The 26499-nt window shown below is 54.8% G+C and overlaps 2 protein-coding genes across 7 annotated transcripts in view; one reads left to right on the top strand and one right to left on the bottom strand.

The window, feature by feature from the left end:
* KIRREL3 (kirre like nephrin family adhesion molecule 3) overlaps positions 1–16243 on the top strand; it is a 534044-nt gene extending 517801 nt beyond the window's left edge. Inside the window, exons 11-16 of the mRNA XM_026505424.4 lie at positions 2848–2948; positions 4908–5106; positions 10322–10429; positions 11893–12002; positions 15123–15209; positions 15800–16243. Of these exons, the coding sequence (XP_026361209.3) occupies positions 2848–2948; positions 4908–5106; positions 10322–10429; positions 11893–12002; positions 15123–15209; positions 15800–16243 (1049 nt within the window). The remainder of the gene's footprint in view (positions 1–2847; positions 2949–4907; positions 5107–10321; positions 10430–11892; positions 12003–15122; positions 15210–15799) is intronic.
* Positions 16244–23565: 7322 nt separating this feature from the next.
* ST3GAL4 (ST3 beta-galactoside alpha-2,3-sialyltransferase 4) overlaps positions 23566–26499 on the bottom strand; it is a 32766-nt gene continuing 29832 nt past the window's right edge. For 4 of the 6 annotated variants that reach the window (XM_057316644.1, XM_057316640.1, XM_057316643.1 and 1 more), the window contains one exon: positions 23573–26474. In XM_057316644.1, coding sequence (XP_057172627.1) covers positions 26388–26474 — 87 coding nt within the window. In that variant the 3' untranslated portion in view covers positions 23573–26387. Of the gene's footprint in view, positions 26475–26499 lie in introns of all 6 variants that reach the window. The other 2 variants (XM_057316641.1, XM_026505427.4) reach the window with 2 other exon arrangements.

The following is a 26499-nucleotide window of genomic DNA, read 5'->3' as shown; positions in this document are numbered from 1 at the left end:
AGTCTTCCTGCCTTCCCCCTGTGTCCCCAGGACGCCACCCATAAATTGGCACTGCAGGGCTAAAAATAACAGCATCTGATGGCGCCTCCGTATATCCATGGCAACGCAGGCTGCAGCCTTTTCCTGCTGCTCCCGCGTCTGACACTCGGCTCCGGCTCCAGGCCCTGTGAAAGCAGTGGCCTCCCCTGGGCCCGCTCCATGGGGACTGGCCCATGACTGTGGCCAGCTCCCATCTGCTGGCCCCATGACCATCGAGCTGGGGACCCTCCACAGTCCCCCAAGCCTGAAGCTATTAAAGGAACAGCCCCATTTCTGGGGAAAACAGAGTGGATAAAGGAGGGACCCACGTTCCATTGTCACTTGAGATATTCAGGCATTTCCCAGCAGGGATTCCAAGTGGTTTCTTGAGGAGGGAACTGCACACCTCGGGAGGAGATTTCTCTTGGAAGGGACACCCCAACCTGGGCCCTGGCGGCTACGCAGGGTTTCATTTGCACCCTCCCCCCACCCCAGGCATCGTGATTATATCCCCCTCCTCTGTCTCCAATCCTGTGTCTCCCCTAGATTGGCAGGAGAGAAACGCCCAAGGGATTGGAGTGAAGCAAGGAGGCTGTTCATTTGTTTCTGCTGAACTAGGGTCATCTCGCCCTGATGCAGGGGGATGGATTAAGTGGCCCAGGGGGAACAGCCGATGTGGGAGAGGAATGATCTAGAGAACAGGTGGAGGGATGGCGAAGCCCTTTGGAAAGGGGCCTGGGCTGGGCTGAAGGGACCCAGTATTATAAAAGGATCCAAAATGAGATGGGGTTCTCTTCACAACACACCCCAGCTGGTGAGCGACCACTGTCTGTTGCCTTTTGGGAAGTTAACTGGCACAGGTCTTACCTGGTTTGGCCCCAACCGGCGATCTGCAGAGAGGGGGAGATTAACCACACTACCGCTATGCTTTGACTGCCGGACCCCACCTTTTTTTTTTTAAATAATTCTTTTTTTTTTTTTAAGATTTTATTTATTTATTTGACAGAGATAGAGACAGCCAGTGAGAGGGAACACAAGCAGGGGGAGTGGGAGAGGAAGAAGCAGGCTCATAGCGGAGGAGCCTGACGTGGGGCTCGATCCCATAACGCTGGGATCATGCCCTGAGCTGAAGGCAGACGCTTAACCGCTGTGCCACCCAGGCGCCCCTGGGCCCCACCTTTATTCTGATTTCTTTTTTCTTCTAAGAAGCCCTTAAACACTTATGCATTTGCCTGATGGCTTTTAGAATGCCTGAGAACCCCCCAGAGAATTCCTAGCTCCTGGGAAGTGAAGGGGAATAGGTTTAATGGTATCATCACTTTCAGCCGGCAGCAAAACAAAGTGCCATTCAAGTTCCTAAAACATCAAGCCCTCCTGTCTTTTCACCAAAGGCTTCTTGGAGCAAAAATATGTAAGAGAGAAATTGGGCTCGGCCCACACTCGGAACCACCTGGGGGTGGAAGCCCTTACCTGAAGGGTCCCCCTCGTCTGCTGCACCCAGCACCAAGCTGTTAGCCGTCCTAAACTCAGTAGCAGTCACCTGAGTGTCTCCCAGTACCTCCCCTCCCTTGGCTGAGAGCTGCTCATAGAAATGCAAATCTGTTTTAATTAAGGTAGCTAATAAACAGCAATTATGTTTGCAGCAATTTTTGTTTTGTTCCCGGCATAATTTTGCCTGTCCTCCAGATGCTTTGCTCTAGCTCTTTCTCCTCCGTTTTCTGCCACCTAAGACCCAACCTTTTCCCTCAGGGATTGGGAAGGGGGTGCGAAGGTCTCCATCCCTACACCCCTTGCTTCAGCCACCCAAGCCCCAGCCAGAGGCTGAATTCGCCTCTCCTCCCTCCCCCTTTCTGTGCCAGCTGGGCATCGCGCGGGAAAGACTTGGGCGAGGTAAAAGGCAGAACTGGAAGCGCACTCTTAGACTGCAGTTGGACTCTCTCAGCTATGGGATGAGGCAGATAAGACGGGTACTCCTGGAGACATCCATAAACATTTCTCTCTCTTTCTCATACATGCGCACGCGCGCGCACACACACACACACACACACACACACACACACACACACACACGCTGGTTGGGATCATGTCCTGATCAGCTTTGGAGCCCTGGTCTCACCTGGGCCGGGGGGGTACGTCTGTGGAGGCAGGCAAGGCCATGAACTGCGGGATCTCCTAAGACAGACGTGAGATGAAGGTTGTGCACAAGCCCAGCGTATTCCCCCCTAACCAGGGTGATCCCTCCTCCCCTTGGTAGAGGAACATCAGCCTTTCTTTCTCGTCCTCCCCGCTTTGCCCGGCCCGCGAGAACACCCGGTTTGTTAGGCAAGCGCGCCCTCTGCTGGACACGGGGGAGAATGGCTCGAATGGAACAGCCCGCTAGGGCAGAGGTGATACCAGTTCGAGAGGTAACGTTACTTAGTATCCCTTCCTCCTCGACCCTTCCCCTTACTCCCTTCTTAGGTTTCCCACCCCCTTCCTAGAGCTTTCCCCACCCGCCAGGCAGAATTATTCTCTCCTCTCTGAAGTCGGTTAGCTCTTCATGCGTACTGCTCCGTGGTACGAACACTCACCACCTTTTATGACGGTTATTTGTCTTCTGGGCATTCTGACTTAGACGCGTTGGCTTGTCATCCCTTGAGAGGTTTATGACTGAACGCTTAATTTATCTTTGAGTCCCCTGCCTTGCACGTTACCTTACACATACAGGCCTCCCGTAACTGTGTGCCGAACGATTGGATTAATGGGTCAACTTCTCAGCCCTGCCCAAGAAGGGTCCAGCCAGGCACCTGCCTTTCCTGCATCCCTGATGTGATGTTGTCTCCCCAACAGGACCCCCCATCATCTCCAGCACCCAGACCCAGCACGCCCTGCATGGGGAGAAGGGCCAGATCAAGTGTTTCATCCGGAGCACGCCACCACCCGACCGAATAGTGAGTGCTCTGGCGCCGGGAGGGGAGGGCTGGGCCACTGCTTGCTCAGCCAGCAGCCTGGCGGGGCATCTCAGCCTGCAGCTTACGACCACCGTGCCTCTGAGCTTCCCGTCTCCGTGGCGAAAATTATACGTGCCTTGTCTCTCTGGGAAAGGCATCCTGAAGACAGCGTGCTCCTAGGGCTGGTCTGCAGGGGTATTTAACTCTGCTCTGCGGTCCAGCTGGGCTCTAACAGTAATAACAGAAATGCTTCCAACCAAGTTCTGTGTCCTAGGAGCAGAGGGGCAAGCGAGGGTAGCAGAGAGGAATAAGTGATTGCTTCCCTTTCCTGGGTTCAAGGCCAGTGTTTGACAAAATCCTAGACAGAGTGTGGTTTCTGGTCAGCAACCCCCTTTCTCCGTACCGCCCCCCAAGAGTCCTCCTCTGTTGGCCTCCACGGCCGTGATGCCCATGGAGAGTCTGCCCCACTTACCAAGTTTCCACCCCAAAAGTATCATTGCATTTTCCCTCCCTCAAAACCCACCCCCAGCAGTGCTGCTAAGGCAACCTGAAGAGTTCACACTTGGGCCCTGCCAGTTGTTGGCTTTTGTAAAAGCCAGGGTCTTCACCCAAGTCCATCTGAACCCAGTGGGAGCCCAGGCATGAAAACAGAGAAGGGGGAACATTTTCTAGCATCAGTGGGAGTCAGATACTATTTTTAGTGGTCCCCAATGTCTAGGATAGTCCTGATAGAAGACTGCCCCAGGGTCAACTCGGCCAGGGAGGATGTAGGGGGTGCGCACTGAGCAACAGGGGTGTGCGTGCCAGGGGCTGGGACGCTGAAGCTGTAAGCACTTAAGGTGTCGTCCTGTCAACTCGGATATGGTTAGGGCATCGCTGGTGTTACACACTTTCTCAGGCATTCGGTTCATTCACTGTCTGAAAAATTCACACACAAATTGCAAGAAGTCATACATAGAACTAATACCCATGCCCCGCCCCCCGTTCCCTTCGCCCTTCACTTTGTTTTAAGTTATAATGTAAACCATGCCCATTGCAGAATAATCCGTTCGCTCTTCAGAACGTTTGCAGATCTTTCTCTTCACAGAGCTCTAACTCTTGGCCCGCGGTTCTCAATGGAACCGCCCTGCCCCCCACACCCAGGGGACATTTGGCATTGTCTGGAGACATTTTTGGTTGTCACAATTTGGAGGGGTGCTACCAGCATAGAGCAGATGTTGGCCAGGGATGTTGCCAGACTTGCTACAATGCACGGGACAGCCCCTGCCACCGGGAATGTTCCAGTCCAGAATGTCACCAGCGGCCAGTCTGAGGAAGCACTGTCACCTCACCCGCGACCTCCGAGCCCTTACCTGCATAGATTGCCACATTCTCCCCAATGCCGCGAGCCCGCGCATGTGTGCCCGGCGCTCACACGCTGAGGAATACCAAATGGCTCTGAGAAGAATTAAGCTCTCAGCCTGACAAACTAAGACAGGTTAGGATGGTCACAAATACAACCCTGGGAACATACGTTCGTACAAAGGAGCAAAGTGACAAAAGTAGGCTCAGTTACTCTGGGGCTGGTCTTCTACCCCCACCTGCCAGGGTAGCCGAGGGCCCGCCGAGGGAGGGGCTCCGATCACCGTCATGGGGTTCCCTGTCTGCCTGGAAGCTGTTCCAGGGAAGAGCCACAGAAGGCCCCGTCTATGGAAATGCCTCCGACATGGCCCAGCCTTCGTGTGTGCGTGCATGGGTACGCGCACATGTGGGGTCGTGTGTGTGTGTTGTGATGTGATGTGTGTTGCATGCACACATTCGTGGTGTGATGTGTGCGTGGACCCGTGAGCACACATGCTGGTGCTGTGCGGCCATGAGCGTGGATGCAAGCCTGGCAGCGTCCGTCCCGGAGCAGGGAGGTGGTAGGACGGCACTGGCAGGGGCGGGGGGTCTCCTGCTCACTCTGCACACCTCGGACAGGCCTGGTCCTGGAAGGAGAACGTGCTGGAGTCGGGGACGTCGGGGCGCTACACAGTGGAGACGGTCAGTACGGAAGAGGGGGTCATCTCCACGCTGACCATCAGCAACATCGTGCGGGCCGACTTCCAGACCATCTACAACTGTACCGCCTGGAACAGCTTCGGCTCCGACACGGAGATCATCCGGCTCAAGGAGCAAGGTGGGGGCCGCCAGGGCCGCCAGGGGACAACGGGACCAGCAGGCCCCCTCCCCACCGAGGGCAGGGCCCCAGGCAAGGTCTTCCAGGGTCCTGAGCCAGCAGAGCCCAGCTGAGGCTACAGGCAGGTTGAGCCAGAGGACAAGTCACAGAGCTCTTCCTAACTCGCTCTGTAGCCTTGGTCCGGTCACCGGAAGTGACCCTCTGGGGTGCAGTTTCCCCAAGGCCAAGGCCCTAGCCCACACCAGGAAAGGAGACCGGGGAAATCTGCTTAGGGTGGTCGTTCTCCAGGACGACCTGTCAGGAAAAGGTGACCAGAGAGCAAGCCAAGCTGATTGCCATGATGAGCCTTCCAGCAGCTTCTAAGGGCCCTGGCTTCTGTGCAGTCGGCATTTCCCTAGTGTCCTTAGGGGTGTGTCATCCACTGAGTTGTCCCTGTGGGGGTACACCAGGATGGATGTGTTGGGGAACCTGGCCCAGCCCGTTAAGACAAGCCAGCCCGGTTCCCCGAAAGTCCCCCAGAGGGTGCTCATGCTAAGCTAAGGGGTAGCACTTGAGCCGCCACAACCCTGGTGCATGGGGGTGGGGGGCAGGCTCAGATCACCTGCAGTTTCTCCAGGAACATAGAAAACATATGGATCACGTGGTCTGACGGGGACACGAGCCAGAGGGCAGCGCTGGGCAGGAGGGCTCAGAGCTGCTGGGTAGGCCGGGGATGGGGTTGGGGGGAGGAAGTCTCATCCCCCCTATGACCCCCTGAACAGACTGCCTAGCTCCTGGTCAGAGAAACGCTGAGAACTCCAGTCTCCGCCTTAAGGTCTCACGTGACCCACAGGGTGGGAGCCTCAGTGGGGCCCAGCCGGGTGGTTCCGAGAAGCTCAGCAGACAGCCGGCAGCACACGGGTCCTGACATGGGCTGCAGATATTGCCCCTTTGGGTGGGGAGCGGGGGGGCTTGGTCTATGGCAGACAAGGCGGCCCAGGCTCCTTGGCCCTGGCAGCGTACGACCCCTCCAAGATGAAGGCTCACCCACAGACCGTCAGGGCCCGGCAGGAGATTCTGGGCCAAGCACGTGGTCTCAGCTGGACCCCTCGGACCTCAGTGCTCCCCTGCGGATCAGTGTCTCCCCACACCTCTTCACTAATAGTGCTGCTTTGCATAATGCTTTGCACATAATTTGCATACTATCATCCACACATCATCCTAAACCCTCCCAGTCCCCCGTTGCTTGCCCTCCATGTCTTCCCCTGAGTGCTCCCACCCCCATGCCCTCCCCTTAGTGTTCTCACCCCAACCTCTCCAGAAACCACCCCCTCCCCCCAAGCCTTAACTTCTCTCTCTGGTCCCCACCCCTCTGGAGTCTCTTCTAATTCAGTCTTAAAGAACGCCCAGTTCAGTTCAGCTAGCCTGGGTCTGTTGGGTGGTCCCGGAAACATGAAAGAGGAGGGAGCCCTTCATCCCGATCCCCACCCGGTGGCCGCCCCAGGCCCACCCCACCCTGGCCAGCCAGGCCCTGGCTGTGGACGCTTGCTTTATTTCCAAACAGGTTCGGAAATGAAGTCGGGAGCCGGGCTGGAAGCAGGTACGGAAGGAGACTTGAGAACTCCCCTGGGCTGGGAGGAAGGGACCTCTGGGTTAGTGGGGGAGGGACCCTAAAGGGGTAGGGAGGCCTGTGCAGGCCACTAACTTCTCTGCCCTCCCCCTACCTCCAGGCTTTAGTGCAGCCAGAGCAGGGAGAGGGGTTTCCAGCCAGCTCGGGTCTAGAGACCCCAGAGACCTATTTCCTCTGTCCCTGCCACCAGAGCCCACAGGCTGCTGGCAGCCCCGGACACTGGCTCTCGGTCCCCCCACTCTGTTCCTCCTATCCCCTCTCTTCAGAAACCCTGGCTCCTCCCCTCTGAGGTCCCCTCGCTCCTGGCCTGGCCTCCCTCTGTTTCTAGGCTCTCCCGGACTCTTCCTGCTTCTTAACATCATCACCAGCTTGGCCATGCTTCCCAGGACGCCAGGGCCTCCCAGCCCCTGAGCCTGCATAATCCATGCTAATCCATGCTTTCTGCTGCCTCCTCCTTCCCGCCTCCTGCCTGCCTTTCCCCATTGAAGTGTCATCTGGCCCTGGGCTGAAGCTGCTAGGCGGTGCCTCCCTCCCCAGGCGCCCAGCAGCAAGGTGGTCCTCAGGCTCCCAGGGTGGAGCTGCTCTGCCTTGGGACCCCACACAAGACAATGGCCTCCACTCTCCAAGCAGAAACCCAAAAAGAGAATCAGGACACTGCAAGCCAGACTCCATGGGGCCAACAAGGGTGATGGGGAAGATGTGGGGGTCCTCTGCCACATTGACCCTGAAGGAGCTAGGGCCCTCCAGTTCCTTCATCAAGCTCCTTGTGGGGCCCACACGTGCCCCACCCGGGGAGGATATGCCCCTTTAACAGCACCAGTCTGGGAGCAGGCAAGCTCGCAGAGGCAGTACAGACAGGACTCCTGCTGTATTCTCCCTCATCTCAGAGCCATTCCTGGTGCTGGAGGTGGTGTCGCCTCCCTGTCTCCATGTCACCTGTCTGTTCACACTCATGTGCAGTTCCCTGATGCCTTCCTTCCTGGCTGAGACTCCTCATGCCCAGTTCCCCTCCTTGGAAGGGGGGGAGGCTGAGCAGGAGAGCTGCCCCTTCCTCCAGCCCCTCTCCAGGGAACATCCGAGAGGGACAGCCCGCCCAGGCGGCCTTGGCCAGACCCCAGGTAGCCAGGCAAGGAGGAAACACACGCAGCCGGGCTGCAGAGGGACTGCCACCCCAGGGGTCCCCCTGTCCCCGGCAGACCCTCTCTCTCTGCCCCCACCTGCCAACTCAGAGACAATTCTCCAGATCAGACGGTGCCCTTTAACAACTGAAGGAAATGTGGCCTCACAGGACACCAGAGTCAGAAGTCAACTTAGCTACTGTTGCCTGGTCCTCTAGTCCGACAGGACAGACATCGAGGCCTGCCGAGCTTAAGGAACCTTCCACAGTCATCCTTTGGCTTTGAGCTCAGCTGAGACAAGACCTGCGTTTTTCCAAGGAGACTTATTAGGAATCAAGGAGGAACCAAATCAAACCCAAATTAATAAAAATTCAAAAGTACAGAACTAATGAACTTCCAAAGCAGTTTTCCTTGCCACACAGAATTAAAACCCGAAGACAGAAATCATCTATGTACCAAAGCAAGCTCTCGGGTCTGACTGAGGTCTACTGAGGTCAGGTCCCCTTTGTTACACCTGACTGTTGAGACCAACCCAGACACCTCCCATTTTTAACCCCTGAGTGTTCTCCGCACCCCCTTCTCCTGTCCCCTCCCTGGCCACACTCACAGCGGTCTCGGCCACCAGTAGGCAGGTGGCGAGTGCACCGTTGTACACATCCAGCCTAACCACCACCACTGCCCGCCCCTGGCACCTGCTCCTCCCGGGAGGGGGGACACCCGCCGCCACCGCCCAGCTGCACCTCCAGGAACCAGGGCTGAGGGTTTCTTCCTCTCTTCCTCGCTTTATTGTTTTTTTAAAAGTTTTATTTATTTATTTGACAGAGATAGAGACAGGCAGCGAGAGAGGGAACACAAGCAGGGGGAGTGGGAGAGGAAGAAGCAGGCTCCTAGCAGAGGAGCCTGATGTGGGGCTCGATCCCACAGCGCCGGGATCACGCCCTGAGCCGAAGGCAGACGCTTAACCGCTGAGCCACCCAGGTGCCCCCCTCTTCCTCGCTTTAAAGCAAACAGCAATGCGAGGCTAACCCACAGCCCAAGACAAAGCCCCAGACATCGCACAGTCATCCACTCTGACAGTGTGGGACAGGTTATGGGGCAGGGAGCTCAGTCTCTAGAAGGAATTTTCTTCTCATTCAAGGTTCTGACCTTGCTACTTTTCTCCTACCCCTCCAGAAGCAGGAGCAAACACTTGACTAGGGCTGGTGCCAGGCTCAGTTTCGAGGCCTTTCCTTGCATTCACTCATCGAAACCCCGTAACAACCCCCCAAGGAGTTCGCTGTAATTATCTCATTTTAGAGATAAGAGAAGTGAGGTAGGTTGCTCAGAAAAGGTGCTGGCGTCTCTGCTGTCCAGAGCACATGAACTTTGGAGGGCGCTGTATGATACAGCAGATGGAACTGGAGAGCAAGGGGAGGCCTGGGTTTGCCCTGGTCTTCTGCAGCTGTGTGTCTTTGACCAAGTCACGTGACCTCTCTGGACCTCAGTGTTCCCAGGTATACATGGGAGGCTTGGACTCAGCAGGCCATAAGGTCTCCCTGCCCCCCAGTTTTCTAATTCTATTCCCAATGGACTATTCAGGGATCCAGATTCTGTGCTCTAGCCCGTATGCAGCCACAGAAGGGCCAGGGTGGTCTGGAAGAGCATACCCCCTCCGTCTGCCCTCCCCGTCCACATCTCCATCAGGCTAGGGCACTAAACAGACAAGCTCAGCAGGGAGTAAGGGCTTGCCTAGCTGGAGTTCTGGGCCTCTCGCAGGGAGGGCTACCAGGATGCCTGGGGACTGGCCTGGGAGGAGAAGGAGCAGGACTGGGGGGTGGGGGGCCAAGGAAAAGGAGCATTTCTCCTTAGAGAGGTGGGGGCAGCTGCGATCTTGACACCCCCCCCCCCCTTGCACCTAAGACTTGGGCCTCTGGTGGCTACTACCTTGATGCCCAGCAGGCCCGTGAGGACAAGCTGCCTCAGGCCTGAGAACTCTCTAAAAGCTGGTGGTCCCTGCCCGTCCTCCGCACCTGGGAATGGGAAGAGAAGGAGAGCACAAACCAGGCAAACAAGGGAAGTGACCGTAGTCGTTTTTCAAACAAAAATCCAGGACTTTCTACTCTCCAGCCACTACATGATAGACTATTGCTGGTTTAGTACAGAAGAGAGCCAAACGGTACCCCCGCCTTGCTTCTCATCTCCGGGTAGCCCTCCTTGCCCTTCCCTCCCCCTGTCTGCTTGCCTCCCTCCCCACCCACCACTGCTCCCCTCTTCCCCAGTTCCTTCGGCCCCCTCCTCCATCCTGAGTCCTGCTGGAGCTGACCCCTGTTCGACTCTGCCTGGGTCCCCCCGGGCCCCCCCCCCCCAGGGCACTTCCCAGGAGGGCCTGAGTGCAGGGGTGTGGCCCCAGCCTGGCAGGGGCCGCACCCAAGGAAACTGGGTAAGGCCCTGGTGGGGAGAGTGGCCTGTCCCCCGTTTCTCATCGGCTGTGCCCGCTTCTCTCCCACAGAGTCTGTGCCGATGGCCGTCATCATCGGGGTGGCCGTAGGAGCCGGCGTGGCCTTCCTCGTCCTTATGGCAACCATTGTGGCCTTCTGCTGTGCCCGCTCCCAGAGAAGTACGGGAGGGAGACCCGGGATCTCAGGGAGGGGGACAGAGAAAAAGGCCAGGCTTAGACTGCTCCGGAGAGCAAGTAAGCAGGAGTGCCGTGAGCAGGGGGCCCTACTGTGCTGTGAGCTGCTGGGGTAGGGATGGGGTCTTGGCATCTTCTCATGTGCCGTGCTTTGCGTGGCGTCTGGCACGTAGTGGGCACTCAACTGATGTGGACTGGACTCAGCCGAACTTCGTCTGACAAGGCCGTCAGCCAGCACTTGGGACTGAACACCCACGGCTGTATTGAACCATAGAGAACTCTGGGAGGGGATTGGGACAGAGGTGGCTTGATCCTTGCCCTCCAGGTTCTGCTAGTCTAACCAGAAAAGTCGGTCACCGCACCCAGGGGGGAGAAAAGCATTCAAGGAATCCCTTTGTGAAGACTTTTAAAGGTCCTCAGTCACTGGCAATAAAATGCACTCTTGAGGAATCACGAGTGCCTGGAGTTCCATCCCAAGAGCCTTCTGACGTTAGATGTCGAAGGCAGACGCACAGAAGTATAAAGTGGGATGACCGAGTGGAGGAGAACAATGGAGGCACGGGCTTTAGGCCTACCTTTTTCTACCACGTGAGCCTGGGCAGGCCACAACTATTCCAGGCCTCAGTTTCCTTGTGTGCAATAGTAAGGGATTGTGCGATGAGACTTTTATGACCCCACTGGCTCTAACGTTCGATGACCCTAAGGCACAAAATAAATAATCAAAGGAAGCCGACTCCCTCCACCACTTGGAAGTGTTAGAAGACAGCGGGGTGTCCCCCGCCTGCCGCTAGGTTTCCTCCACTCCAAAGCTAGCAGCCATGGCTCTCTTGCTTGCCCCCAGTGGTGTGGTCTTGGAAGCTCCCTCACCCCCCTCTCAGTGGAAGTTATAGGGGAGCGTGTTTGAGCAAGAGTCTTCTAACAGAGCTCCCCGACCGTAAATCGGCTGCCTTGCCTACAAGCTATAAAGTCTCCACCACGGAAGCATTGACCCAAGAGCTGGACAGCCACGTGTCAGGGGCGTGTCTGCTTTGGGTGGGGGGGTGGACCATGGGACCCGGAGGCCCCCTCTGACAGTAAGATTAGTGATTCTCTGAATGGAGAGAGAAGAGCCTGGTAGAGTAGGCCAGGGAAGACTTCTAGAAGGAGAATAAATGACCTAGCTCTGTAAGGCGGACGAACAGACCAGGATGGCCTCTCAAGCCAGGGCAGCAGCAGTGGAAGGCTGAGGTAACACGGCCCACACAGAAAGAGAGCTGAAGCCCCAACAGCCCACAGCACATCCAGACAGGCGTTCTACTGGGGGTTGGGGGGGTAACCCGGAAGCTACTGAGTTCAGGGGCTGGGGGGTGAACCCTGGGGGGGGGTGGGGGGGGGCCTGACATCTCAGGCCCTGTGGCCGGAGGATGGGAACTGAACCTGTCATCTACACTTTCCTGTTTTTCGTCCAGATCTCAAAGGGGTTGTGTCGGCCAAGAATGACATCCGAGTGGAGATTGTCCACAAGGAGCCTGCCTCCGGTCGGGAGGCCGAGGAACACCCCACCATCAAGCAGCTGATGGTGAGAATGCCGTCTTATCCCCACCCCATCCCGACCTCTGGGTCCCGAAGGTCCTGGTTCCAGAGGCTTCTTGGTGGCCCAGATGCTCCTGAGAAGCAGAGCATCGGTCAAGATGTGCCCTCCTCCTCCCATAATAGGTCAGGCACCCATTCTCCACCAACAAAGAGTTATTGTGTGTCTGCTACACTTGGTGTTCTGGGAGACTCGAAGCTGTCTAAAATGAAGTCCCAGCTTTCAAAGCACCTGACTGTTCGGTAGACAAGACATCCATAAAGTGCCATAATATGTTGCTACTTAGTACATAAGTCTATACACACATGAACATGATAGGTATTCAGTACCTGCCCTGCCCCTCCCCCAAACCCAGCCCCAAAAGTCTGCAAGAAACACAGGCTCCTCTCCAGGAACCGAAGTGCTTACCAGAAGCAAACTCATAACTTCTTCGGCAAACCTAAGCCTGCCCCTCCTCTTCCTGATCCCTGTTAATTGACCGTAATCCACCCAGCAGGAACCTGGAAAACTGTGCTAGAAAATGCTAGTGCATACGATGGCATGGTTCAAATACCTTGGACCAGCAGTAGCAAGCCCGGGGGTGAAGAGCATGGGCCTCCCTGTGCCTCAGTCTCCCCACCTGTGAAGGGGGGATGAAAGTCATAGCTTTACAGGGCCATGGTGATGGCTGGATGAGTAAACCCATAAAGGGCTTGGAGCCTGTGGAACATAGTAAATGCTCAAGAAATGTTAGCCACTGTGTTGCTGTGAAGCCATCCGTTCCCTTATCCGTCTCCACTAGGTGGTCAGCAAGCTGCCTGGTTCATCCCCGTGTCTCCAGAGCCTCCCAGTGCCTGGCGGATGCTCACCAGCATTACGAGCTGAACTGACATTTTCCTCACCAGTCTTTTTCTTTCCAAATCTCATGTCACGTCCTTCCTCGATTCCACTTCAAAAACTCTCTCAAATGTGTGCCCTTGCCCCTGTCCCCTTAGGACTTCCCTGTTGGGGCCTCATCGTGGCTCCCTGGACTAGTACCACCGCCTAGTGGTCTCGCCACCTTTTTTTTTTTAACCACCTTATTCAATCCACCCTCCAGAGTCCCACAGAAAGGGTCCTTCTAGAAAGCAAATCGGATCCTGTTAGTATCCTACTTAAAATCCCTCCGAGGCTCCCCCTGCCTACTAGGTGGAGTCCAACCACGAAGCATGTCACCAGGCCCTTCATCGAGAGGCGGCTGCTGGACTTTCCAGCTCCATCTTCCTACCAAATGCACCCAGCCCTCCAGACACCCCAAAAACTTGCCGTTCCCGGCCTTTGAGTCTTTTATACCCCCAAGGCTTTGGTACCTCTGACTGTTGATCTTGCCTGTTAAATTTCACATTCTCCCAAGAGAATCAGCTCAAATGTCACTTCCTCCATCATTGTCCATGCTTGTCCCCCCCCCCCGCCCCCTGCTGGCAGTCACTTCCTGCTCTCCTTAAACACATTGCATGCTCCTGTTTTATAGTGCATTGCTCAGATTCCCCGTCAGCTCCCCAGTTATCTCAGAGTTCCACAAGGGCACGTTCCCGAATCTACGCGTGTCCGTTTCCCCCAGGCCAAACTCAGTGCCTGACACAGGAGGGCAATTAATCTTACAAGAGCCTAGATCCAAGAAGGAATGGACATCTCTGTAGATGAACTTCATCAAGGCTGGTGTGGAAGTACCCTGGCCTGTCCTTCTTCCCAAACAGGATCTTGAATTCCCTCCCATTGGGACATCCTGATTGCCTCAGAGTGTCTCCACACCCTGCAATCCAAACCCTTGAGAAAGAATGGGGGTCACTCTTTAGTCAGTTAAGAGGGTGTGTGTGTCTGGGTCGGGGAGAGGGACCCTGGCAGAGGGACCAGCTGAGAGCCTCCCCTCCCCCACTCCCTCCACCCCTGGCCCCTGTAAGACCCCAGCATTGATGAGAGGCAGGCTTAGAAGCTAAATCTGGTGGGAAAGCCCTCCAATCTGGGCAGACGCAGAGCATTTATCAGAAAATGAGAAAAGCACCACCAGTGAGGGCAAAACAGAATGGAAACCCTCTGGATGATGCCATGAGGCTCCCAAAGAGACCAAGAAAGTGAGTCACCAGGGAGAAAACATGCCAGCTCAGAGAGTGAGTGGGAGGCTGTCCTAGATCATGTCACATGCAGAAGTGACACCCGGGAAGCATCACTGTGGTTATCCAGATTCATGTACCCACCGTGCGCCAAGCATGCTTGATTTTCCGCCTTCCGTGTAACTGTTATTTTCATTTTCAGTGATCGAGAGCTATGCCATTCCATTCATTCATCCAACATAAACATAACATTTGTGACAGCTCTACGGTCTATCAGGCACTGTGCTAGGCTGACAAATCAAGACAGTTATCTGTGAATCCAAACCAAAAGCATTTTGGTCAATGACCACAATAGACAAGGTGCTGTGCCAGATGTGCTGGGGAACCCAACGAGAAGCTAGAAGTGATCATTGCCCCAAAGCTCTTTGGCATCCGTTAGGAAGATAACTTATAGTACATGGAAGTCATTGCTATGAGTAATAGGTGTGGCCCATGTTGCCAGCATCTCACAGGTAGTCATGCATGGTGATTCTTTCCTCAGGCCTCCACTGAGCCTAGCACCGGGTGATGAACTGCCCTGCTGGGACCCCAGCCTGTGCCCTCTGAACCCAGAGGTTCTGTAATCATTTATCTACACACCCAGCTCCCTGTTGTGCACACCTATATCTTAATGTCATTCAACGCGCATATGCCTGGCCCGAAATTCGGTAAATGCTCAATGGGTTGAATTGAATCTTCCAAGTGAGATCTCTGGAGGTGATGCCCTAGCCCAAGGGTAGAAACTGTGGTCTTACAAACTGTCCCCCACTCCTCCTGCCTCTCCCTGTCTCTCAGGACAGGGTCCAGGAACAATGAGGACATCTGGAATCTCCCCCTGACTCCTCTTACCTGCCTTCCCTGGGCCAGGCAATGAGAGGAGGTGGGGAGGGGGAGGCAGAGATGGCAAGCTTCTTTTGAGTTCATTCCTCTATCTTTTCCTTGGGGGACGGGGACGCTTAGCCCACCTCCAATCCACTGAGCCACCATTTTTGCGTCGTAGATGGACCGGGGTGAATTCCAGCAAGACTCAGTACTGAAGCAGCTGGAAGTTCTCAAAGAAGAGGAGAAGGAGTTTCAGAACCTGAAGGTAAGAGGAGCCACAGGTTGTAAGTCGCAGCTGTGGAGTCCTGACTTCGGCTCTGATGCCCAAGCCCCAGCTCCAGACCAACAGTGACGGGAAACAAGGAGGCCTGAGGTCACCTTGAGTCCAGGGGCCGACTCTCTCCCTGAGGTGGGAGGCTCGGCGGCCCCAGGAGGCAAGAGAGTGAAGGCTGAGGTCCCACTGTCCTCCTCTCCCACAGCTTCCTCACAACCACAATTTTTAAATTACGTTTCCATGTTCTGGACAAAAACAAAAAAAACGCACTTCAAGCGGGCCTCTCAGCCGGCTTTGCACCGCCCTGACAGCGACACGTGGCTCGTGGAGCGCCCCCTGCCGCGTCCCCTCGGGATCTCCCCCTCTGCGGCCGCCTGAATACCCGTCGTCGCCCCCTCCCCTCCGCCCCAGGCTGCTCCTTTCCGCCGCACCCCTGTGTCCCCAGTTGTCCCTTTCCTCCCGTGTTGCCTCAGGCCTCCCTGCGTCAAGGAGGCCCGGCTGGGCCTAGAAAGGCCCGGCCGCGGTGGGCGCAGGCTGTGGCGGCCCGGTGACATGGCTCTCGCTCTGCACCCCCCCCCCAGGACCCCACCAATGGCTACTACAGCGTCAACACCTTCAAAGAGCACCACTCGACCCCCACCATCTCGCTAAGCAGCTGCCAGCCGGACCTGCGCCCCGCGGGCAAGCAGCGCGTGCCCACGGGCATGTCCTTCACCAACATCTACAGCACCCTGAGCGGCCAGGGCCGCCTCTACGACTACGGGCAGAGGTTCGTGCTGGGCATGGGCAGCTCGTCCATCGAGCTCTGCGAGCGGGAGTTCCAGAGGGGCTCCCTCAGCGACAGCAGCTCCTTCCTGGACACGCAGTGTGACAGCAGCGTCAGCAGCAGCGGCAAGCAGGACGGCTACGTGCAGTTCGACAAGGCCAGCAAGGCCTCGGCCTCCTCCTCCCACCACTCCCAGTCCTCTTCCCAGAACTCCGACCCCAGCCGACCCCTGCAGCGGCGGATGCAGACTCATGTCTGAGGAGCCCAACCCGGGGCTGGGGAGGGTGCGGGGGGCTGGGGAGGGGGGGGCGTGCCACCTTCTGGCTCTCCAGAGATGGTGGGTGCTTTGCAGAGGACCCCAGAACCGGCCGCCTCCGGGACAGCCCCCGAGTGCCTCTGCCACCGCCCTCCTCCGAAGCCCTGATCAAGCACAAATCCGGGTCCCCAGCTGCAGCGTGCCAGAGGCGGGCTGGTGGGGACACGGCCAGAGGAGGCCGCTACGCGCGCTGTGCTCGGTGCTGGACACTCGGTCCCTGGCCCTTTCCTGGAGGTCCCTCCCACAGGCACTCGAGGCAGCTAGAACTTGGCTTCAATGAAACTGCCGTCCACTCTCCGGCCTCCCCACAAGCTCTACCCCTTGCTGCCCGCAGCCCTACCCCTGTGCCTGTCGCTCCTCCACACCCCAGGGGAGAGGGGAGGTGAGGCGCTTCCCAGCACTGAGCTGCCCCCTAGACCCCCAGCGCCCCCTAGACCAGCTGCTCAAAGCCCAGACCCTGGATGCCGAGAAGCCAGAAATGGCCCTAAAGCATCTCTCCCACCACACTGGCCATGAGCCGGCCCCCAGTTTGTTCGGTGTTTTGTGTCCATACTCTTGCAGTTCTGTCCTTGGACTTGAAGCCTCTGAACTCTGAGGTGGGACTGGCCCAGTCAGAGACTGGTGTCCTGGGAGGGAGAGGGAGGGGCAGGAGGGAACAGGGGCGCACCTGGGGAACCTCGCCCAACACTCCCCTCGCCAGGCTGTGCAGTTCAGAGCCTCCCCACCCACCCCTGCTTCCTGTACTGCCCTCCTCCCCTACAGCACCATCGGAGCTAATATAAGAAGTGTGAGAGCTTCTCTGGGCCCGGGTTCTTCAGTCATCGCAGAGAGTGTTTCCTGGAGCTCACAGGGCTTAAGAGGACTAGAGGTCAGGTCTTTAAAATGATGAGACTCGGCTTCTCAGCTGCTGAGTCTCCAGGGGCCCAGATCCACACAAGGAACAATGGCCCTGCCTTCCGCAGGACTCTACGGGCAAGAGAGAAAGTCCATCTACACATCATCCCGCCTACTCGCCTCCTGAAAATAAATGTTAGGGCCGTTACTCCACCATATCCGTTCTGTCCTTTCATTCCTGCAGAGCCATGGGAAGAAGCCAAGAGCTCAGAGTATGCTCTGGGAACACGAAGTTCTTTGCCCTTCTTTGATTCAATTGTCCTAGATAATGAAAGCAGGTGATAGTTCCGGATTTGGTGGCAACAGCCCCTATAAGCAGGCTCCTCTCCCCGTGGACGGGCTCAGCCCAGAGGGTGTGCAAAGGCAGGACCCATGCCCAATACAGTGCAGAGGCAACATGGTCATCCCGGGCTTTGGAGGGGTCATTCTAGGCCTTTCTCTCAGCAATGTGCTGCCAGGGAAGCTCCCTCTGTTAGGGGTTCAGGGCAGGAGGCTCTCTTCAAAGAGCGTATGCCACTGAACACCCTAAGACTTTGAGCCTCAAATAATGTCAGAATGGCTTTGTTTGAATGGAAGACTCTAGGTAGGGATGGCAGACCAGATGGGATGGACAGATAGGGGCAAATTAGAGTGCTGGCTGAGAAGCGGGATCCAAATGGAGCTTTGGAAAACCCAAAATGTCCCTGAGGTTGGAGGCTCCTCCTAGGTTAGACCCCTTCTTGTCCAACCTTCCCCAGTAATCCTTACCCATCATAGGAAACTGCACCTCAAAAGTCTGTGTTTCTTTCCAAATATACTGATTCCTCGGATGACCCCAACCACAGATTTTATACGTAACCTTCATAACGCCTCTACCCAGAGGAATAGCCTGCTTCTATCGTATTTCCTATTGCTTCAAAATTCCCCAGGTCCCTAGATGACTTCCTTTGCAGCCCCCATGCCCAAGAGAGTAGAATCTGATAAGAAATGTAAATGTATATCCCAGTCCCCATCCTGCTCCTAGTACCATCTTGGCCCCACACGGATGCCGGGATATTGGCCCATGGGCTCGCTAGGCTCACCTTGACAAGGCTGCTTCTTCCCTGTACATGTTTCCTGTACACCAACAAGGAACAAGGATTTAAGACCGGATGCAAGGTGGCGTGGTGTATAGGAAGGAGATGACTCAAAGATTAGTCTATTAATCCTCCCACCCTTCCCCGCCTTGGAGGTGGATGGCACATCTACCTCCTAATTTTCACCATGCCTCCCTTGTCCCTTGTCCCTTGCCCCAGCCACATACACATATACAGTTCTCATAAAAGGGTGGAGGTGCCCATTCTTTCCTGGAATCTCAGGTTATGACGGCGTAACTAGAACAAGTAAGAACTCTGTTCTCCCATAGAACGGAAGGAGCTCTCTCCTTCTCGAGCTTCAGGTGGTCCGGGTAAGCATGTGAACTATCGTGGCGGCAAGCAGAGAGCACAGGAGCTGCGCCATCGAGACTTGGCCACGCAGGGCCCAACCCCACAAGCTCTCTCCAATGCACGAATCCGGCAAAGAATTGCTGAAAGGATAGGAGGTCACAAGTAAGACCTTGGCAAAAGAGAACCTAGAGGGGGGAACATTAGCAACACCTGGAGTCTTCTGGAAAGTTGGGGCCTTGAGAAGAGAGCCTAGACTGCATTCCGTGCCCACCTCATTTGTCCCCAGCCCTATTCCCTTCTCGCAGAAGAGTGAGGGCACAAAAAAGCTGGTAAAGGGAGGGGTTAAAGAAAGTTCTGAGGCAGAGGGAAGCCCTGGATTCTCCTGTAGGTGATTTCAAATTAACTGAAATGAGTGCTTTAGATTTGTAATCTTATTTCACCTTCACAAAGGATTTTACAGACAAGGGAATGGGGCTTCAAGAAGCCAAAAGATTTGCCCAAGGTCACAGGGCTAACACCATCCAAAGCACAAACTCAAGGCCACTGTCACCCTAGAATATGATGAAAATGGCCGCTGGTAAAGGCCACCTGCTAGTTCCCACTCCAGGGCAGGCTAAGCTAGGAGGGACCACAGCTCCTTTAGGAAGGCGGGTGGGACTGGTTCCTCCACCTCAAGTCCCCAGGCGACCTGGAAAGACCGCACTCCTGGGAAACAAAGCTATTCTGTGTATCCAGTCACCCCCACCCCCACCAAGACCAGTATCCAGTTTTCTGATAGCTTTAAAATTCATTATTGGCTCCCAGTCCCTGGATGGGAGCCCGGTTTCTGATTCTCAGGCTCGCTATCAGTCTGGAAAGCCCGGGGTCATTTCCAGTACCTCTTCAACTTTTCATGGAACAGGAAGCGCTCTCACATGATGAGCTAGGATACCACAACAAATCCGTTTCTGATGAAGCTGACTGAAGCAAGTGCTCTTAAGTAATAGGGCTCAAAACTGCCTTTGAGCTTCCGGAGTGGAGAGGATCTGGGGAAAAGAAAATAAACATGAGGCCGTCCTTGGGAGGCTTCTCAGAATAGGAGAAAAGGAGCCAACGGGAATTCCATTTCTCACTGCCTGCATGGGAGGAACACGGGGTGTAAGGCGTGTGCTCTTATGGAATTTGAACTGAAATCCCAAGGTATACACCCCAAGTTCCATTAGCTCTGCCCAGGTATCGCGTGTGCGGTTTATGAGGGCACCAGAAAAAAAGACCAAGGCGTGGGGTGGGGGTGGGGGGTCCTGCCATTAGTTTATGCTCTAGGAAATTTCCCTACAAGATAAACTCTTTATTAAAATTAGAAGTATAAGTAATTTAAATAAAAATGATCTTAATTTGCATAGAGGTTTTTATTTAAAATACCACTTGCTGTGCCTATTTCAAGACTAAGGACATCTCAGCTAAATCTTAAATTTTGCTTCCCTTTTACAAAAGTCTTTTAAAAACCTCTTATCTGAGTTGTTTTTAGGAGATGTAACTCTATACCAGCCATTTATTTGCAGCTTTCGCCTCAAAATTACCAGCCGTCTTTGAGAATCACTGATAAAGAGCTCTCGCTCTCACTCTGATGGTTACTTCTTGTTAGCGGTAAGGCTCCAATCATCTTTTCCCCAACCCGCTCTGTTTCAGTCTTTCTAACTAGGTCATAAACTGGGGAAAATGAGAAAATTTCAAGCTAGTCGTCTTTCTAAAAATAAAGATTTGTTTCCCTGGATGAATACATTTTTGTTATAAGGAGGACCATCCGTTCTGTCTCTCTCTAACTGCTATTCCTCCTGGGTCCCTCTCCCCCTCCTTTCTAACGGCTAAGTCTTTGACATACGCTAAAAGCTTTCATTAGCACAGACCCTGTCGGTTTCTTCACTCCTACCCAGCCCTCATCTTTAAAAGGCCTTTTGTGAACACGCACTATTCACAAGTGACATCGTTGAATTGTGGTCCACATCCCTGCACGGTGCCACTCCATGTTCCCAGAGAGCCTCTCGGGGACAGTCCACTCAGCCCACCCCCAGGCCTAGGACATCCTCAACCCCTGAGTTTGCTGATCAGGCACGCTGAGCTATGCAAAGACATTTCCTTCGTTTGTTTCTTAACCTACGGCTCTTAGAAATATATATATATATATATATATTTTTTTTTTTTTTTTAAGATTTTTAAAATTTATTTGTCAGAAAGAGTGCACAAGCGGGGGGAGCAGCAGGCAGAGGGAGAAACAGGCTCCCCGATGAGCAAGAAGCCCCTTGCAGGACTCAACCCCAGGCCCCTGGGATCATGACCTGAGCCGAAGGCAGATCCTTAACCGACTGAGCCACCCAGGCATCCTGGTCCTTGGAAATATTTTGGAGTGCTAGGAAACCATTCAAATAATGCACCCTTTTAACTGTCCTCTGTGCCGTGAATCTAAATGGTTAATGCTTAAAGACAAGGTAAATGAAGTCTCAGGAAACAGGTCTTCTTTGGGAGAACCTGGGTCTTACTATTAACTGGGGCTTCTCTGAAATCTATTACCAGTTATGCAAGGGGAAAGTGCTACTGGGGACAGGAGCTGAATATGGGGATTCGTTTCCTTGAGGTCACCTTCAATTAGGCAAAGACATTGTCAGGGGGATTAAATTAAAAGATATCACTTTCACCCCCTTTGTAAGGAAATTAAAGGGCCCTGCCACCTGACCAGTAGGCAGTGTATTCATGATACAAACAGACATGGCACTTGGGAGAAATACTGAATGAAGAAGAAATTTTCTCATAAGAACCTCCTTTCTGACTTTTAATGTAAAAGTTTCTCTAGCTTTCCTGCCATGTGCGGCTACAACAGTGGGACAGAAACCTACAGAGAAAACTGGGGAGAATCTCCCTACCAGACTCTTAACTTCTACTTGTGTGAGTTTTTTTCCTTAGGAGAAAAACACATTTTTAAGCAAGAGAAGATACTCCGTAAGTGTTAAAGTTGGTGATATATGTAAATAGTGTTTTAGGAAGCCTCAGAATAATAGATGGTTCTGGAATAGCTTAGTTCAGTAATTCCAACTTCTATCCCCTAGGGTGATTTCAACATCTGAGGCATCGCTCCTTGCCTCCGCCCAGCTCCGCCATCCCAGTCCTGCCATATCTTTGAGAGAAAGCTGTGCCGCTTGTTGAGGGGGGGGTGGGCTTTAAATTGTTGGTCTTCTTCAGGAACCTAAAATCAACCCCAAAAGTTCATTTTTCCCTAAACATTTTTGTCCAGTCCTCTGTGCTATGCCGCCTGGACAGGACTGTGGTCTCTCCCACCTGCTCCTAGCTCTCTGTAATCACTATCCATGCAGTGGAGCCTTCCGATTCATTTGGGATCCCCCCACCAAAACTGACACCTAATGGGCTCCAAGGTCCCTTTCTCGGGCACAGGATCCCCCAAATGTCTCAGGAGCGGTAAACTCACTGCGAAAGACCTGGACAGGAAAACAGGCTATCACTACAGACATTCACCATGTAGCCCTGGAAAATTTTCCTGGAACCGCGTCTGGGTGCAGAACCCAGGGAATGTTCAAAACTAACAGATAGTTTTCTGAAGCTATAATTAAGACATCGAAAAGGTCACAGGGTCTAGAGGAGAACATCCCAACTCTGAGATTGTCCCTGTCAACCTTAGTTTAGGAACCTCCTCCCGCATGCCCTCAAAATGGATCATGTTGCCCAAGAAACCACTTTCTCTAAAAGCCCCTAAAGGCATCTGACTTCAACTTGCAAACCACTGCCAGAGAGCAGTTTGAACTCACTGTTCATTGTTTGATTATGCAAAGCCTGCATTTGAGTCATTTCGCCAATGCCTACTTAGCTCCTGGGCGAAGACAAAGACTTTTCTGTGAGCAGCCATGTTACTGAGTACCTGCGCGAGTATCTGGCTCTTCAGATGCGTACCTCACCTGTTGCATATGCTTTCCGGGATTTTCCATCATGCGAGGCAGCTTTCCAATCTAATATTTATATCATACTTTACAGTCTCCACAATGTTTTCACAACCGTATTCCCATTAGATCCTTAAAACCTCACTGTGAGATAGACACGCATCATCACTCTTTTACAGATGGAGGGGCAGAGGTGTGCTTGACTAATTACACGACAGAGCAGGGAGAACCCACGATTCAACCGTCCGAATTTTGTGCGCACTACGCCTTGCCACCTCAAAGACAGAACTGTTTTCAAACTCAATTTTTTTCATAAGGTGGACAGCCTTTGGGGTAAAGCAACTGGATGTACTTATGTCCTCAGAAAGTGTAAATAAAAACCTGAAGTGTCCAAAATTAAGGCCACACCATGTGATGTGAATACAGAATATTATTTATTTAAATGTGTTCCTGAGCTAGGTGAAAGGCCTAAACTCTGTCTTGCCCAGCTAGGAGGTCAAACTTGGGGGGGGGGGGCTCTTCAGTTCTCCGGGCCTCAGTTTCCCCCTCTGTGGAGCAGGGCTGGACTTCTAGAGTCCACACTGGATGGAGATCTCTTCGGCTCCCTCGCAGTCCAAGTCTGTTTCCCCCCAGGCCTCTTCGGTGAAGTCAACGTAGGTCACGTGAAGGAGGCCCAGCGGGAGGCAGAGGAGCCCTGGTCTATACAGGGCCTGAGCAAACCTGGGTAGAAGGGCGCAGACCCGCCCCCCCCCCCCCCCCCCCCCGCCCCGGCCTCCTTCTGCAGCGGTCGCCAGGCCCTGAGCCGGTTGCCAGGGAGGCGCCGACCTCGGACGAGGCGGGGCGCTGGGGTCAGCGCCCCGAGAGAACTCCGGGGCGGACTGCAGGAGGTCGCCGCCCGTCCCCACCCGGTTCCCACAGGGGCAAGCGCCAGCCCCGAGCCCGCGCCCGCTCCCGCGCCCGCGACGCATGCGCGCCCCGACCTCCGCTACCGCCGCTGGGGGCGGGGCAGGCGGAGCGTCTAGGCTGCTGCGTGGCCCACCGCCCGCGGGAGAGAAGCGCGCGTGCGCCTAATTAACACAGCTCAAGGACACCAGGGATTAGACTGGGCGGTGCGCGCCGACTGCGGAGTTGAAAGGGGCGGTGAGCTCATCCTGGAGTCTAGACTGCTGGAGCGGTGGTTCTGGGTGCTTGTTAAAATTCCAGATTCCTGGGCTTCCTCCCCAGCGGCCTGGATAAGACCCAGGAATGCATTCTTAAATCACCCCCAGATAGTTGTGGTGTAAGTGGTCCTCATTGGCTGGGCGACCCTCTCGTCTCCATGAACGTGGGATTTGGAGCATAGACCTGGAGAAATGACTGGCCCACGACGGTCATACAGAATGAAGTGGCAGAGCCCGGTGTAGAACGCAGATGTGTAGACTTGAACTCAAGTGCTTTCCCACAGTGTTCCCTACTTCCCTTCCTGCCTCATTTTCAGGGCATGTTTGTTTAATCAGTACCAGGCGGACCGGGAGACAGTTCATTCCCATTGGTTGAGCTAACTGAAGAATGACAGGCCCTTTCTCAGAACACCAAAGAGCCCCATCGAAATCAAAGCTCTACTCCCCGCTCTGACCTTGGGCCAGTACTGACTCAGTCTGCGACTGTGTTGGCGCTGGGGCACTCTGGAGAGAGCTGAGCCCACCCAAGGGAACAATGGCCAGTCTAGATATATATGCTCCCTCCCCATATACACCCTTATCAGTATGTAATCGTGAAACTCTCTGCATCTGGCATCAGAGGCATAACCCAACAAGAATGTAATATGCTCCCGTGTCTACACGCATGTGTGTGGAGATTAGGGGGAGGGTCTGACCCATCCCTGTGTGCTGGATTCTGGCTCAAGTTTAGGCGTGTTCAGTAAGAGGCAGTGGCCCCCGTCCAGGACAGCTGGATCATATGTGCTGACAGCCACTTTCAATGGCCCTGGATGGGGAAATGGACACTCCCTTGCATACTCTCACGAGAAGCTGCTGGGGAAGCCTCAGGGAGAAGCAGAGCTAAGATCCCTGCACACGTTCATACACCCCTGTGAAGTCAACAAGTCGTCCCCCATCCCCCCACCACCACCCAGGTCAAAGCCTGGGAGACAAAGCTTGCCCCTGTAGAGGGGAGAGGGCTAGGGGCTACACAGGCCGGGGCCCTATTTGCTTTCGGACTCCCCCTCTCCTCTGGGGAGAGACAGCTAGCAAAGTAAAGCCACCAGGCTTCTGAGAGAGCAGGCAATTCTCCCAGTAATGGTCCTCAGGACCGTTCTGTGGCATGAGCTTGGGTATTCTCAAGGCTACTCGAACACTCGGTCCAGAAGTGTGTCGTCCTCCTCTGCTTCTCCCAGATCTCTGCCCCTCTTTATCTGTCCTGTCCCAGTCTCGCTGTCTCAAAACCTCAAGGCTGCAACTCTTTCCGAGAAAGCCAGGAACACAGCTGTGAGTCCCATTCCCTATGGGGGAGTTCCAGCTCTGCCTCCTGGCTCCAGATGTAAAGAAACAGCTGTGGGGGTGGCAAGATGCCCAGTTGGCAGCTAAGCAGAGCCTGGGAAGATGGAGAACAAAGCGGGGAGATACAGGCAAATGGCAGGGCTCTCATAATTCTAGAAACCCAGGGAAAACAGCATTTTGTCCCCTGGCACGGCAACTGGCTGGAGAGGCCTTGCCAAATCCCCCAGACGTGGCCCAAACCCTGCCCAACCCAATCCTGGCAGCCTGGGCCACTGGGCAGGACCTTCTGTAAACTCCATTTTATGATTCCCACTTAATCTGAGAAAGGAAACTTGGCTTCCTTTCTCTTACTCCACCCCTGTCCTCAAACGCACACCTCCCAGCATGAGGTTTTAGAAAGGAAAGGCTGGAGAGGGAAAGAGAGGGAGCGGGGAGAGGAGGAGACAGTTCTGCCACGCCCATCTGGCATCCTCCTGCCTCTCCCTACCTCTGGGAAGTGAACCAGGATGTAGAACGGCAGGCTGGGTGTCCAGCAGACAGCCTGCTCTGGGTGCCACCTGCTTGCCTGCTCCACCAGGGTGACGATGAATGACCTGGCAACAAGCACTGAACCTAGTAATTATTTCCTGAATGACCATGGCCTCCTATGGGTCCCACTGGGTCCCACTGGGTCCCGGAGATGCTGCTGGTCTCTAACAAGCCCGTCTAGTGCTGGGAGAGGGGGTCCACTGCTGTGACCCACTTGTCCCCTCCACGTCCCCCCCAACCTGAAGGAGACAGGGTATCACAACTGCTCCCATTTTAGGAAAAATAGTTTAATGTTAGGTTTCAAACCTGTCTTCTAGATGAGGTCCCATTCTCCGTGGAACCCCCATCCCGGTGCTCTTCCCATGCCTGCTGGGAGGGAGCAGCTCTTCTCTGGAGGGCACCCACTGGCTCCAGACGCCCCTGCCCTCCTGGGAGGCCTGCTCTGGGTCTAGGCTGTAGTGGGCCCAGCACTTTTGTGTTTTTATCAAAAGTGGGCAGAACACTGTAATTTGCCCCCTTTTTCGATGCCATGGGACCAGCCCGTGGCACAGTCCTACCCTTTAATTAAATAGCCCATAAATAAGCTCCCGGCGCTGGTGGAGAGGGGGTGCCCCGGCACGGCCCCCGCGCCTCGGCCGGCCTCCCGCCACCCCGGGCCTTCACCCCGACCGGATCCGGCCGCCATGAGAGCAGCCAGGGGCACGGCCCCGTCTCAGGCCCGGCCAGTACTAGGACCCCTCTCCACACAGGGGAGGGGGAGTCCAAGCAGGTCACGCGGGCCCCGGGCACCCCCACAGCCACGGATGGGGTCGCTCAGGCAGCAGAGTGGGCAGACCGATGGGTACAGCTCCTGCCTCAGTCAGAAGAACGTGAGGTTCTTAACCGCTCCGATCTCCAGCATCCGCTTGATGGCCAGGGCCTCCTGGGAGACATTGTGGCCGGACCCCTGTGGAGAGAGCCAAGAAGCAAAC

This window comes from Ursus arctos, unplaced genomic scaffold (assembly GCF_023065955.2).
Source record: "Ursus arctos isolate Adak ecotype North America unplaced genomic scaffold, UrsArc2.0 scaffold_22, whole genome shotgun sequence".
Classification (NCBI taxonomy): domain Eukaryota; kingdom Metazoa; phylum Chordata; class Mammalia; order Carnivora; family Ursidae; genus Ursus; species Ursus arctos.
The sequence above is the reverse complement of the archived record's forward strand: the minus strand, read 5'-3'. Positions and strand labels throughout refer to the sequence as shown.